Source organism: Anomalospiza imberbis, chromosome 2 (genome assembly GCF_031753505.1).
Source record: "Anomalospiza imberbis isolate Cuckoo-Finch-1a 21T00152 chromosome 2, ASM3175350v1, whole genome shotgun sequence".
In the NCBI taxonomy this organism is placed as follows: Eukaryota; Metazoa; Chordata; class Aves; order Passeriformes; family Viduidae; genus Anomalospiza; species Anomalospiza imberbis.
In genome coordinates, this window is record NC_089682.1 from 63,713,019 (window position 1) to 63,728,373 (window position 15,355).

The 15,355-nt window shown below is 40.0% G+C and overlaps 1 protein-coding gene across 3 annotated transcripts in view; it reads right to left on the bottom strand.

Moving 5' to 3' along the window:
• CEP126 (centrosomal protein 126) overlaps nt 1-15,355 on the bottom strand; it is a 161,299-nt gene that overhangs the window by 21,013 nt on the left and 124,931 nt on the right. For 2 of the 3 annotated variants that reach the window (XR_010996329.1, XM_068181439.1), the window contains exons 3-5: nt 7,768-7,913; nt 6,263-6,383; nt 2,620-2,818 (exon numbers count right to left, since the gene is read on the bottom strand). Coding sequence is in view for 2 of the 3 variants with exons in the window: in XM_068181439.1 (XP_068037540.1) it covers nt 2,620-2,818; nt 6,263-6,383; nt 7,768-7,913 (466 nt within the window). In the remaining variant the exon portion in view is untranslated. Of the gene's footprint in view, nt 1-447; nt 522-2,619; nt 2,819-6,262; nt 6,384-7,767; nt 7,914-15,355 lie in introns of those variants that run through there. The other variant, XM_068181440.1, reaches the window with a different exon arrangement.

The following is a 15,355-nucleotide window of genomic DNA, read 5'->3' on the forward strand; positions in this document are numbered from 1 at the left end:
AAATTGTTCAGTCCAAGGCAGGTACCAGAAATGGAAAATTTCAACATAAGGAGTTAACAGTTAAAAAAAATGTTAAGCACTTTGGGACTAATGTCATTTGGTTAAAAGCTGCATGCAGCTTTAGCTAAAGACCATGTCACTAGCTCCACCTTAAAGATTTCATTTATGCATGCAATAAAACCAGGAAAGGATGGAGAGATAAAACCTTTATTTGTGAATGAATTTAGCAATATTAAATTCTTCAAAACAGAAAATATTCCTGAACATAAAACAGTAACTTGATGTAGTGGCTTGGATGCAACTATTGCACAAAATAAAATTTACTGCTCTCAATACTTTACACAAAATAATTTTGGAAAACAGTAGAAGCCACTAAAACCCTAGCTTACCGATGAATCTGTACAAATATTTAGAGATGTAAAGCAGGCAACACAACAAATCTACTGGTAAAGGTTCACATAGAACTTTATTGCCCTGTAGGAAAGCAAAGAATTTTAGGAATCTTTATAATCCTGTTGGGCCTGTAAAAACAGAAACAAAGAGAGGTCAAAGGACCTCAGTGGATGGCTAGGTTGCAAAGCATGTGCACAGTGAAATACTTAAATTTCAGAAATTACTTTGGACAACAGGTAGTATCAAGACCACTGAAGTATATTGATTTCAGTAAGAAATCAATCTAAATCATTATAAATTTTATTAGTAAGAGTATTGTAAATACTATTTCACAGTACAGGAAATCACAATGCACATGCACACCATCCATCAGCACAATCCAAGTATTAAACTTTCAGAACTCAGGCCTTAGAATAAGGTCAATAGCTTTCTTGACTATTTTTCTAATCAGAGTCCAAAGCGTGCAATTTCAAGAAAGCAAGTCCAAATATCTGAAGCATAAATATTTACATTTTGAAACTATTCATCAGAGGAAAGAAGCCGAGCAACCCCTAGTGGTAGCAAAAAAATACCTTCTGGAAAAAAAGCAAAATTTTTCACAGGTATTTTCAAAAATACATTAATTTGTAAAGACAAGTTCTTATATTATATGCAGTATCCAAAGCTGATGATAACATTTAGAAAAAACTAAAAGCAAAAAAATTATGCATTACTCATAGCTGTTTTCCCCTAGAATTCAATTAGGAAGTGATAATTCTGTTTGATAAAACACTCCAATGCAGAAGTCTTAAAATACATTTAGAAGAATATTTTTATATATTTTTCTCAAAGAGAATGTGTTTTGTTTTCTAATTCCATGATGTTCTAATGCAGCTACTGCCAAATTCAGCATCATTATTTAGGGAGGGATTTGCAAACCAGTGAAAAGCAAATGTGATATTATTAAAAAAAAAGCTTAGACTTTTTTTTGTATTTTTGTAAAGTGGTTATATAGAATTCAGTTTTATCAGGTCTCTTCTATAAATTTTTACTTTCTCTTCCTTCTTTTATGCTTAGAAATAAGAAAGAACACTGCCAGTACAAACTATACTTTCTCTCCACTCAACGTTTTTGAACCTCACTCCAGTTGAGTGAGATTTTGTCTTAGCCATCAGCTCAAGATTTTCATGCATAACCATCAGAAGAAAGTAGATACAAAGGCAGAGATGAATGCTCCAAGAAACATCAATGCCAAACCATATCTGAACTCTCGAAAGTCTTTCACAGGTTATCCATACACTCGTAATAAAAAGAAATGCTCTTGCTCTATGGCCACCAACGACTCCATGCCTTCAGCCACGACCAAAATAGAGGGAGGGGCTTCATGGAGTCCAGGTCATTTCAGATACCACAACTCTGGATACCAATAGATATTCTAGAAATAAAAGAATGACCCCCAAAGTATGGGCTCTTTTTTCCAAGAAAATGTAATGTTGAAGACAGTATTTCTAAAATCAAGGACAACACTGAGACATAAAATCACACTTAAAGGTGCACAACTAAAAATCACTTTAGAGCTCAGTTCTTGATTTTCACTGTTTCTAAGGTGACTTTTTAAACTGATTTTCAATCTAAAATTATTTTAGGCAGAAAAAGCTCATTACTGGAACACCTGCCGCTATTCCAAATATGATAAAAAAGGATCTCAAGAGACTTGAAGTCAATCTCTAACATATCACCAAATACTGGCAAAAAAAAAAAAAAAAAAAAAAAAAAAAAAAAAAAAATCCCCCAACATTTCACATGCCATCATAATACTGCTATAGCATTTTGTGCTGTCACAATCAGCACAACAGAAACTTGGGTGTGCACTGAAAACCATCAATTTAAGTTCAGAGGTAGCACAAGATTCCTGTGATCGACCAATGGCTACCAATGTCAGAGACAAGAACTCTGACATACAAATCTTACATTAGCAGAGGAAATAGGACAACATAACAGGTATCTTGGACAAATTTGTGAAAACATCCTTATAAATAGTTTAAAGATCTCTAGCTTCTTACTGGAAAATATGTATAATTTTACTAAAAATAATCCATTGATAAGACACAGTACAGTGTGCCCTCCTGTCTTGTCTAATTTGCAAAGTTAGCTGAAAAGGACTTTCATTTTTATTACATTCAAGAAAATTTCTGTCACACTTAAAAGCATTTTGCAATGAATCACATGAAAATGAAAATATCATACCTCTAAGTTGTTGAGATGCTGTTTTTCAAGGAGCTGTTGCGTTTCTTTCAGATTTTTCTGGAAGAGAAGTTGGTGACTATCCATGTCTGTTCTACTGCTCTCCTGTATTGTTTCATCACAGCCAAACACTGCTGAATTCTGCTTCTGATGGAAAGAATCACTTCTACATGCTGATGAGGATGAAGTGCCATCTGTGATTCTTGATACAAACAAGAAAATTATTACTTTGTCTTATTTTTATGCATCAACTGTACATTTTTAAATATATTTCTCACCAAAAGTATACAACATCAATAAATGATGAAAAGCCTGACAAATACTGTTAATACTATCTGAAGGTGTCCAACACTTTCCATTTTAAAACATCTCTTCTGTTCATTTATAAATAGAATTTTCTGATTGTGTTATTGGGTGACTGCCTCAGGCTTGCATTGATATGGAAAATGTCAGCCAACAGTTTGGTAATTTACAGAAACGGAACACAGAGGGGTTTTTTTTAAAAGGAAAAGAAAAAACCAAACAGGAAAATGGGCTTTATTTTTCCATAAAGTTGGCTTATGCAGAGTGTAACTATTTTGATGATGTCAGGTATTCCCTTACTTCAAAGAGCAAGAAGGCTTTCTAATATGCAGAGAGCCCAAATCTACAAATGATATTTAATGTCAATATTGTGGTATATTAAAGAATTTGCTGCCTGACAAAAAAAAAATCTTTAGAGTAGCTAGTGTAGTTGGGCCCTGTGACCAGCTCTTAGCTGGAGATATATGTTTCACATATGTACAGAAATTCAATAACCTCTTTCCTTAATTTCTATCAATTTCTTCAGCTTAAGGTTTTTCTTCTGAGCCTTCTCTTCTTGCACATAAAATTATCCCTTTTCTTTTTAGTGGATCTGTTTCAAGTGGGTAAATAATCTAGTAAGACTTTTTTTTTTTTTTTTTGTATTTATCACAACACTTATCATTTTAGGGCAATGGATAATGGAAATTTTCAAACCCTTAAGATTATTGTTATTTTTCAGGAGATTTTATATAAGACTACAAAAAACATTGGCTTAAATGCAGTGACCTAAGGAGAGTGCAAAATGGAATTTATTATTTCTGACGAGATGGCTGACAGCAAAAAGGGAGAACAAATTCACATATTTATTTATTGAACATAGAAAACTGCTTGCTGTTTTCTTTTGAATGGCAGATATCCTCTCTATCCCAAAATTTTTTTGTTATTGTGGACTAGACTAACTGACACCTGGCCCCCAAAAATCTTGGTTTTTTGGACACAAAAACCAAGTTGGTTGGTTTTTTGGACACAAACAACTTTCTTTATATTTATTTGAGTATTTAGATCATTCATATCTACAAACAATTCTACATGCTTGGACCATTTATATTTATAGAAGTTTCAACATTCCAACTTTTCCATAGACAATTTTTGATTTGTCATATTAATGTTTATATCCCAAGACTCAACTTCATCAAACATAGTAATTTTAAACACCAATAGGGAAATATATCTTGTAAAAAGGGCAGCATGCCATTTACACACCTAATGTACAAACATCCCTGTGTCTGTTGGCTAATGAGTTCTCCAAAATCTTTGCTTTAGCATTCAATAACCAAACCCTACTAGAAGCAAAATGGCTCTACTGCAGCATGGAATGCACTTATTAGGTGTTTCAGGACTTTTGCTTTCTCCAAGAGGAGTTAATATGTCACCATTGCTTATTTTTTTACACCTTTTAAAAGACAGACATTATGAATCCTAGAATATTTTAAATCCACAGATATTCACTTGGGTCTGAAACTATGATTATATTGCATACTTAATACAGTATTAATTTCTTCCTTTAAGAGGGGGCTGTCAATTAATTCTAGGCATTGTCTTTCTGAGGAAGGGCAAATTCTAAAGAAGACACAAGATTTTTGGCTTCAGCATTTATAAAATTGTAAGAAACAGAATAGGTATCTACTACTTCATATGAATTAGTTAATACTCTTCCCAAAATTTCCAATTAAAGGGATTATAAGAAATGTTTAAAGCTTTACATCTCAAAACTGGTGACAGAACCTTCAATGTTCAGAACCTTCTCAAAATGCTCTTCTGTTTTATCTGTACTAGCTGTCTTGTGACCTCCCAATAGGTCATAGTGCACTCAACTTTTAAGCCTTTCTGATGCTGGGGTCACTTATTTTCCTTTTTTTTTCCTTGAGCAATTTCTAAGTTCAAACTTATAGAAACATAATTAACTTCAAGATTCTTAACTTTCTCTCAAATTTGGTTATGAGGGGAAAACAAACTGTAAATAGTATGATCATGTAAATATAATTTCCTTAGGAAAACAGGTTAAGAAGATGAAAACCAGAAAAAGAACACACTATCATTATTAAAAGATAGTGAATTTTTTACATTATACAAATAAAAATGGAGTGACAGCACTGCAAGAAATGGTAAGTGGTTTGTACAAGTCCTGAGATACCAATGTGTCACTCAAGAAGAAGTTTGAAAAAAGTTGAAAAATAAGGAAATTATTAAGGCAGTGAGATGCTGTCCTTAATGAAGCCTATGAGTGAAATGAGACAAATGATCAGAAAACCTGAGACAGGGTTCAGAGACATCTACATTTTTTGTCATAAATGAAACTTAGATTGATCAGGTAGATTTCTTGTTTGTTTCTTTGTTTTTGTTGCTGCAATCTTCCTATGAATGTTGACTGGAAAATAGCATGAGTATTAAGCTCTATAAGTTATAAAATATTTTCTCAACTGACCAGTTTATCACTTGAAAATGTGTTAATCAGAGCAGAGATATGTAAACAAGTTGAATATCAATGTCACCCAGAAGAACACGCTGAAGCCCAAAAGTAGAGAGACCCCTTTCAGAATTTATCTCTGTTCTGAACATCTGCACAATTTATATCATGCAGAAAATAACTGAAATGCAGAAAGGAATAACAAAAGAAGCAACAACAAAAATAACCCCCTGAGCTGAAATGTTAAAGAAATTAGAGGTTAGGAAAGAGATAATCAGGAACTAGCAGGAAATACAGCAGATAAATAAACTATGTATGAAGGAACATTCTGTTATAAGTCAAGGTATCTTAGAAACAGTGCTTGGGTAGAATGAAAAGTATGCAAATAAAATTTTATGTGATATAAAATGAAATTTCAGGTCAAATTGTTACCAGGACGCTCTCGATTCACATCGAGAATGAGAAATATGAAGGAATTATAGTTGGAAAGAAGATCCTTGGGTGAACACATAAATTACTGTGTCCTTGAAGGTAAAAAGGAAAAAAATCTGGACAAAAAATCACCTAGACAGAATAATTCTGAGAACAGCAAATGGTTTGATAACCATGGCAATCTGAGTTGGGCGATAACTGACTGGAGATTGGGTTAGTCTTGACTATTCCCAGAATTCCACTGAGGGGAAAAGGTTTGTGTCATCTCCTCTGCTGTCTTACCAACTGGACACAAACAACTCAACAAAATTGCACAACATTTCATTGGAAAAGTTCACAGAAGTGCTTTCTTTGCTACAATGAGAAATGCCCTACAATTTCTTAAAAGTAATTGTCTGCTGTTTATTGAATACAGTAAGAAATTTACTTCCTTTGATCATCAAAATGAACAGGAATGCTTACCTGAAGTTGATTTTGTTTATGTTTTGCAAGCACAGTCCTGGTGTTAAAACTGATCCTTTAATTTGTTCAAGAGCTTCTTCTAACGGAAAAGCTGCTTTTGTCTGAACTGGAGGGATCAGAGCTAAAAATACACAATGAGGAAAGAGTTTTTTAAAATTGGAATATTTTACCATAAATGGTTTGGTAAAGTTGCTGAAGTTTGGAAGCCTAAATCCAGACAGTTACAATAAACACGGTAGTTTAGCATTATTAAACATGCAAGAGCACCTTGAGTTCCTCTGTAACAAAATCCCAGTCTATTTAAGTGTTTACAGTCACACATGTATTCAACAGTTTTGCTATTTGCTTTTAAACTGCACTGTTGAAAAAATACGAGGTTAAAATATCTAACTTTGTTTTTACATTATGACTATTCCACTCATGCACTAAGCCAAAGTTATGGCTTGCAGATATTTTACAGAGGCCAAATTGTAACCTAATAATTGAACCAGTGGGGAAAGAAGAAGTCCAGGCAGGCACAATGTACTGCCGCTTTCAAGTGAGTAGAACTAGGACAGAGAGTAGCAGAGGCAAATTTCTATAAAGGAAAACCAAGAGAAAAAACTGTGATTCCTTCTATTGCTACACAGTCTGGGCGTCAGTAGAACTATGAAGAAGCCCTAAACCAGTACTGTTCTATTTTGTTATTTTAATCTGACATTTGATCTTGAAGTCAGAGACATTACCTCACAGCTGGCACAACTGCAGTTGGGAGAGTAAATCTGTTAAAGAATACCTAAGTAATAGACCATATCTTAAGCATTTGAGCACTGGAAAGTTGACGGGAAATCAGACTTGGCCAATGCTGTTACAAACTCCTGCCAATCTGCACTGATTCCAAGAAAGCGGGAACTGAGCTGAAGTGATCATTGCTTCCAAGCAGGAGAACAGCTTAGAAAGTGGACTAATTCAGGAGAAAAAAAACGTTATGTACCATATTAATATATGCTAGGACTGCATTTACTTAATGACAAAAAAAATGCATATTTTGGAATATTTTATATTCAAATGTTCAAAGAGGGGATCATTACGCTATCCTTGTAACTGTGAGCGGCCTTGTAACACCCCTCACCCAGCTGTGAAAGCACAGTACTGCAACCAATAAGCACACTGCAGTCAAAAAAGTGGGGAAAACCCAGGAAGCCACAATACCTCAAGGAGGTCATGTACTTACTGTGACTGGAATATAGGGAAATATCTCACAATACAGTTTTTAGGGAAAAAAAAAAAACAAATCTGTTTTTATTTCCCCTACCCAATTGTCATATCCACTATGGTGATGTAGATCTGAGCTACTTGTCAGTTGTTTTGCTTTTGTGAATTCAATTACTTTGAGTGAAGTCAAAATTTTCTGTTTACTAACAGAAAAGATTAATGGCCTCCAGAGGTCCCTTTCAACCTTAACTATTCTTTGATTCTGTGAATATAAAAATACTTGTATTGTGAATAACAGCAAATTCACAAACCTGTTTGTTTCTGCTGAGAAAAGGACTGATGAGCATGCTGGAACTTAGCAGTTGCCGCCTGAAATTTAATTTTCCTTTGCTGCAGAACTTGTTCTCTAAATCTTTTTTCTTTTGCTTCTTCTTCCTTCTGTCTTTCTTCAAAGGCTCTGTATTTAAGAAGCCAAAGCAGATCATTCCTATCTTTATGAATTACATTTACTGAAATATTAGTAACTTGCTTACCAACTTGCCATTTTAGTACAAAAGCTTGCTTGTCCATAAATTAAATGCTATTAACTTCAGCACAGCTGGATTTTTAGTTTGTCGGAACATAAATGGGACAGTGGGTGATGAAGAAGAGTCACAACATATTTTAATTTCTTAGCCTCAACCAGGGATTTGATTCTTTTTTATATGTGAATTAACATGCAAACTCAACCAGTTCTTGTCACTAATGTGACTTTTACAACAGCTTTTACAGTACCACACAAGTGTGTCACAGTAAACAGATCAGTAGGAAGGTTAATTGCAAATGCTCTGTGTGTACTTTTCACAAGCTGTTGGGGAAGTAATAACAGTTTAAAAGTTGTTATTTAGAAATAACACAAAGGAGCTACAGCTATTATTTATAAATATGCAAAAGTATCAAGTTGTAGTTATTAAGAAGCTTCCTGAAAGACAATCAGTTTAGCAGCACAAAATGGGATAAAACAGTAACACAAAACTATAATTGACAGAATCTGTTATTAATAAAAAATATATTAAATGTGTCCTCTCACTGGTTGGAAAGCAAAGCAGGCTCTAGTCAAAGGCATAATCACAAAAGTGTCCTTCAGTAGGTGTGAGCTTCATGAAGCTATGTGGAATCTTTTCTCCTGCTGACAGAATCATCAACTTTTACTGACAAACTACCTCCCAGAGTGAAATATACCCAGAATATTTATTGGCACAGTGCCTATGTAGGCAAGTCATATTTAATGGTTTTAAACTAAAAGAGGGTAGATTCAGACTCAATATAAGGAAGAATTTTTTTACAGTGAGGGTGGTGAAACACTGGAGCAGGTTGCCCAGAGAGGTTGTAGATGTCCCATCCCTGGAAACATTCTATTCTAAAAGCAGTAATACTATAAAAGTAATGGTCTTCATGTGAAACTTCCAAAGCCTGCCATGCAAAGATCACTACAGATGGGAGCTTCCCACCTGTGTATTAGAAATGTGATTTAACAGGTCACTAGTACACTAAGTAGGGTCACCTTGTAGCCAGCATTAGTGGAAAGTTTAGCCAAATGTTTTTTGTTTCTCTCATCACAGTAAGATACCTTCCCATAACTCTAATCACTAGCAGTTGTTTCATAGTTCTTCTTGCTTAATGGAGCAAAGCTGCTATTTCACAGAGCTCCTCCTTAATTCAAGCTATTTTAATTATTCTTCCCTTTGCTTTTCAGGGAAAAAGTTCAAACTGAAATAATCAACTTGACCCTCTCTAGTACCCCTTCAAAGTGATGACTGATCTCCTGTGAAAACAAACACAAAAATAATTTGAAATAGGTACTTTTTATTTTAGAAAGCTTAAAGGCTTAAACGCACAATAGTAAAAAAAATAGAAAAACTGCCAACTAATTCCTAAGTACACACTTATACGGGAATATCCACTTTAATGCACTTGGAAGCCAAAGTGTAGCAGAGAGAGAGACAAAGAACTTTCACTATTTTGAAAACTCATATATACATAGCTGTCAAAACACATTAGAACTAAAAAGTAGAACTAGAGTTCATTGTCCACTTTCAGTATTCCTGAATTATACTCACTGTAAAACCTAATACAGAAATGTGCAATTTTATCTTGACTAAATGAAATTCACAGGAGAGGAAACAGATTTGCTTATCCTCGTAAGTAGTTTAAACACATTCTTCTTGATGCCCTTTGATATCTCTAGAAGCTGATCAAGAAGTCCTTTAGTTGAACTATAGTTGTTAAAGTCAGACATGTGGGAAATTCTACAACTTTACACCTGGAGTAATTCCAGCTTAAAACTCCAAAATGGAAAAAAGTCAATTCTGACAGAGTATTTTTTTTCAGATTATTTTGAATATGGCTTAGCTGCACTCTTCCACGTTCCTAATAATGATAATTTAAAAAGTACTGTTGTACATATAGCTGGGAATGAGCAAGTCCAAATGCTGATGCAAGAGGTCTTTTTCAGCACAGATCATCATGATCAATATTTGGTTTGGATTAAGACAAGAAGGAGAAAAAAAGGATCTTACTTTAATGTAAGAAAATGCATTAAAGTTATTCAGTGAAGACTTACTAACTTCTTGACCTCGCAGAATGTAAATTGTAACACTCAGGTTCATTATGTAAAATAAATAATTTTAAAAATGCACATTTACATCTTACAGAAATACAGTGAAAGCAAATGTTTGTTCATGCACTCTCCTTAAGTCACCAGCTTAGGTTCACATCACAGATGTACCATTGGCAAAAGAGTATGGCTTTAAGATGGATAGTTAGCAGAAGAATTTCCTGACTGGTGCTTTTTTAACCCAATTTTTCTGTCTACTATAAACAACCCAATGGTGCAGCAATTTTTGAAATGGCTGCCAAAATATTTATGGAGAATTTGGAAGACAAAACTTAAAATACTTAACTGTCTCACATATACAGACATTATGTGGAAGGCATTTTTATGTTAAAAACAGTATGACTAGATGGTAGAACTATTTCCTGGTTAATTTTATTAAATTCTCTTCACAGTAAAGTGATAGATGCTACATTCCCAGGTGGAGTAAATGCATACTACGGCATTGGACGAAAATAATAATTAAAAAAGGAATATATACAGTGTGCATGGAGTGCTATGAAATGAACATTTTGATACAGAGTTGATAATATTCTTCCATTGCCACATCATGTTGCAAACCAGTGCCCAGTAATTTTAAAACTGAGTCAGGGAGATATTTGTATGGTCAATGACTGCAGTAGGATGAAAGAAAGGCTAAAATGCAGTGTCATACTCAAAATTTCCTTCGTGGGCAAACAGGAAGCAATCTTATACCCTTAAAAAGATCTGTGGATATTGCCCAAAAATCAACTTTTTTATCTGAGACACTTCCCAAGATCAGGAACATATATTAAACCTATTCCTTCATCTTCTTTGATTATCGTATACTGAACATAAAAAGACAGCCTGAAATTGCTGCGAGAGCTTCAGAAGGACCAACCCTTACAATACTGTATGGGCTCAAAGAGGGCTGTCCTCCTGCAAATATGCCCCAAAGGTCCACAGGTGGGCTACCTGCACTATATACCAGCTGACACATTTCAAGCCTTGTTCATAGGCAAAATCCAAGCACACCTTATTAAGTCAAGCTTTTTTTTTTTTTTGTTAGCATAATTCAAATCTTAAGAGTCCAATTATTATGACTCCAGAATTGTTACTGAAAAATAATAGTATTGTAAGAAAACTTATATACTGAAACATGATATACCATCCCATGGTCTCATTTGCCCCTTAATTTGGGCAGAGACCTCTCTCCCTCATCGCATCGTGACACGTGGGCAGGGACACCTTCCACTATCCCAGGTGGCCCCAAGCCCCATCCCCATTTTTCACTGTTTGAGGATAACTTTCAGAGAATCCCAGGATCACAGCTGCAGGGACAGGAGCTCCTGCTCAGCCCCTGCGGCGGCTCCTGTGTGACAGCAGGGCCGGGCCCTCCCCAGCCCCGTCAGGTGCTGTAGATCCATCCCTGGAAAGAGAGCTGGTCTTGGAAAGAAAGGCCACGTGTTGGCGTAAGATGTTTGTTGGGTTTTCGTTACTTTTAGTTACTTGTTGTGATTATGGTTGTTCAGGGCCTGATAATCTGCTCTTCATTTAGGAATGCTCCTCAGGAATAAATATCACTGTCTCTCTCCCTTTTCTCTTAACAGCCTCTGTGCTTGAGCTTGTAGAATGGCATATGGGATGTGTTCTAGGCCAAAGTTTAATTTTAGCATTCTTGTGATAACTATTTCTACTTAATACCAGTTTTTTTAAGGTTGTTATTTAAGAATAAATAAATAAACCAGTTCTTATTTAAGAATAGATAGTAGAAGAATAGTAATAAGAAGTTAGAAATACTTAGAAGAAGAAGAGTTCTAGGAATAGGAGTAAGAATTTAAAAATAGGTAGAAGAAGAAGAAAAAGAAGAATAGGAATAGGAATAGGAATAGGAATAGGAATATAAAAATACATAGATGTAGCAAAGAAGGAGAGTAGTAAGAAAGAATAGGAAGAAGAAGAAGAACCATAAGAAGAATAAGAAGAGAAAAAAGAAGAGAAAATTGTAGGAATAAATAAAACTAGCAGATACTTTCTTTTTATTACATATTGTTTGTTTCTATTACAGTCTATGATACAGAAACATTGCTATACCATATGTTGTGATTACAATGCATTTTAATGTCCCCACACTGTTCCCGTTATTGAAGAATCTGCGCCTTTTCTAATAAGGTTTGTAAGGCACAAGAGCAGAGTGCCCAGATTCCATGTGCTGTCTCTCAGAGGTGCCGGGGTATTTGCACAGCCCGTGCCACGGAGTGCCCTGTGAGCAGTGAGTGCTCAGCCCCAGCGGCAGAGGGAGAGTTCCCGGCCGGGCCGGCAGGGCAGGGCTGTCGCTGCTCTCTGCAGGCAAACTGAAGGCGCAGGTTGAGCCCGGCCGGGAGACAGCTGTGCTGGGAAGCCCTTTGCAGCAGGGCTGTGCAGCCGCCGCAGCGAAGCCACCAGAGCCCCGCTCTGTTTGGGCATCACATCAGCTCTGGGATCTGGGACAGACCCTTGAGCCCAGTGAGGGACGAGGAGCCTCAGCCTTGTCCCCCAGAGGGGCCCAGCTCTGCCAGCCCCGTGGGCACAGATGTGGCAGCAGAGGCAGTGCCTGCCCGGACCAGCTGTAAGAGGCCATCTGATGCCCCCGCATTTGCCTACCGATTGTCACAAGGAGAAAGTCCATCCCCCACTACAGTTCCAGCTTGGAGAGAGCAGCAGTGCAGGTGCAGTTGCTGTACCGTCACGCTAGCTGCTCCGAACAAGGCCTGGCAAGAACTTGGCAAGGAGTTGGCAAGGACCTGGCATGGACCCAGCACAGGACAGCCTGATGCGCGGCCTGCTTCAAATCTCTGTTCTTAAGCCAAATGAACTCTTGGGGTGACTCCTGTGGTCCTTCACTGAAGACCCCTCATCTGCCTCGTTACCACCGTGACAGACAAAGATTGTGAACCCTCCTCAATCCTTCCTGGGACTGAGACCCCTACTACAGGGAGGGGGGAAAATGGTGGTCCGACCACTAATGACATGACCTGTTTCCCTTCAGTAATTCCAGGGGACTTATTCTTCACTGTGTTCGTCCTGCCTTGGTGGTTTCAGTGGACTCACCTGTTCCCCCGCAGCGATCACAGGAGACTCTCATTGTCCTGCATGTTCCCCCCTCTTTCCTCTGTGGACTATAACTGGACCCCTGAGTTGACCAGAACTTCGAAGACTTCCCCGACACGACAAGAGGGATCCCCATCGTCCAGACCACTGAGGATCTCGCCTGTGTTGTTAGCTATTCCCATCCCCCTCTTCTCTCTCTCTCTCTCTCTCTATCCTTTGATCTCCTTTCTGACCCCCACTATGGCATTTACTGTTTTGGCCCCTAATAAAGGTGCATTTGTTGTGATTAACTGATAGTCCCTTGTTGCTTGCCTTTGCGCACGTGTGGGATCGGTGAAAAGAACCATCACGACACCCCGCAGCAAGCGGATCGTGACACCAGCGCCTCTCCTTCCCTGCAGAGTCCCACGGAGGCCGAGCCACGGAGGCTGAGGAGGAGGAGCCCCGCGAGCCTTTGGCTCCTGAGGCAGAAAAGGCAGCAGAGCCTCCTGCTCCCAGGGAGGAGCTGCCATCAGCCGGGACACAGAGCCCAGCCAGTGTCACCCTCAACACCCTGGCCAGCAGCCAGACTTCACTGGCCTGGGACCACAGCATCTCCAGGGTGATCAGGAGCCAGGCACTGCTGGAGAGCCAGGACCTGAGGCAGCAGCTGGAAGAAGCCAATTCCCTCCAAGAGTGGGTGGCTGTAGAAGTAGAAGCAGTTCCAGCTGAAAGGGAAGGGAGCTCCGTGCCTGCCCTGCACAGCCCCGCCAGCCCCAGGACTGCCCGGCTGGGAGCCCAGACCCCCAGGGAGGAGCAGCAGGAGGAAAGAGCAGCAGCATCAGTGCGAGCAGGGCAAGAGAGCAAGGAGGGGACCTTGGCTGGAGATGACAATGAGGGGGAAGGCAACATGGAGCCAGAGCTTTCCCAGTGGGAGGGTGAGGAAGTCACAAGTTACCACCAGCTCTCCAAATGGGAAGAAAACTTGGAGCAAGACCTGTCCCAGGGAGAAGTCAGCAGCTCCCAAGACCCCTCCGACTGGGAAGAATGCATCGAGCAAGTGCTGTCCGCAGGAAATGTCAGCAGATGTGCAGAACTTCCAGACAGAGAAGAATGCTTTGGCCAACACCAATTGGACAGCTTTAGGCAGGGCATGACTTAGGGACAAGCCAGCTTGGGGAAAACGTGGGGCGATAGCAGCATGAACCATTTAACAATAATTTAATGAAATAAACACAAACTGCAACAGGTCCCTGCCTGCCCCACTGCTGTTGGGGTGCCGGGGGTGGCCCTTTGTGACACAAAGGGCACATGGTGTCACGGCCCTTTGTGATGTGGGAGGTGGTGGTGGCCAGAGAGCCTTGTGACATCAGGGAGCCCCGCCCTGGCTGAGGGTGTCCAAGGGGCGCAGAGCCCTGGGATGCGCAGTCCCAGGAGAGCCGCTGTCTGAGGAGGAAGCAGCTCGCTGGCTCTGTCTGCGCCAGACGCCGATAGCGGCCGACAGCGACAGACGACGACAGCGACGAGGACCAAGCCAACTCCAGCTCCCGGTCCCACAGCCCCTTGCCCAGCTGGCTGGAAGCCTGCCCACTGCCAGTGGGCAGTGATCAGGGGCGGTGGGCAGCTCAGTGAGGAGAAGCTGTCCCTTGTGGAAGAGGACATCATGGTGGTTGCAGGGGACAGCCCGACTGAGGAGGAGCTGTCCAAAGTGGAAGTGGCCATCGAGCTTCGTCCAGAGGACAGCATGGCTCTTCCCCCAGAGGGGCCCAGCTCTGCCAGCCCCGTGGGCACAGAGGTGGCAGCAGAGGCAGCCCCTGCCCTGCCCAGCGCCTCTCCTGCCCCAGGCAGTCCCACGGAGGCCGAGCCGGCAGCTGCTGCCCCGTCCGGAGCTGCTGAGGAAGCAGCAGCGGGGTCAGTGCTGGCACTGCAGGAGAGGATGCACGGCATCTCCACCAAAGCCTTGAACCCAGACGACGATGACGGGGACGATGATGTCAGCCTCCTGGAGCTGCCCGCAGAAATGGACAAAGACCCGAAATGGGAAGTTTCACGGGGAGCAGATGGGCTCCCAGTGGCCGTCCCTCGGGAGGCCTGGGTGGAGTGCCCGGCACAGGAGCCGTGCAGCCAAGGGCCGGCGCCTGCCCCGCACAGCCCCCCCAGCCCCTGGCCTGCCCAGCTGGGAGCCCAGGCCCTCCGCGGGCAGCCGGCTGTCCCCA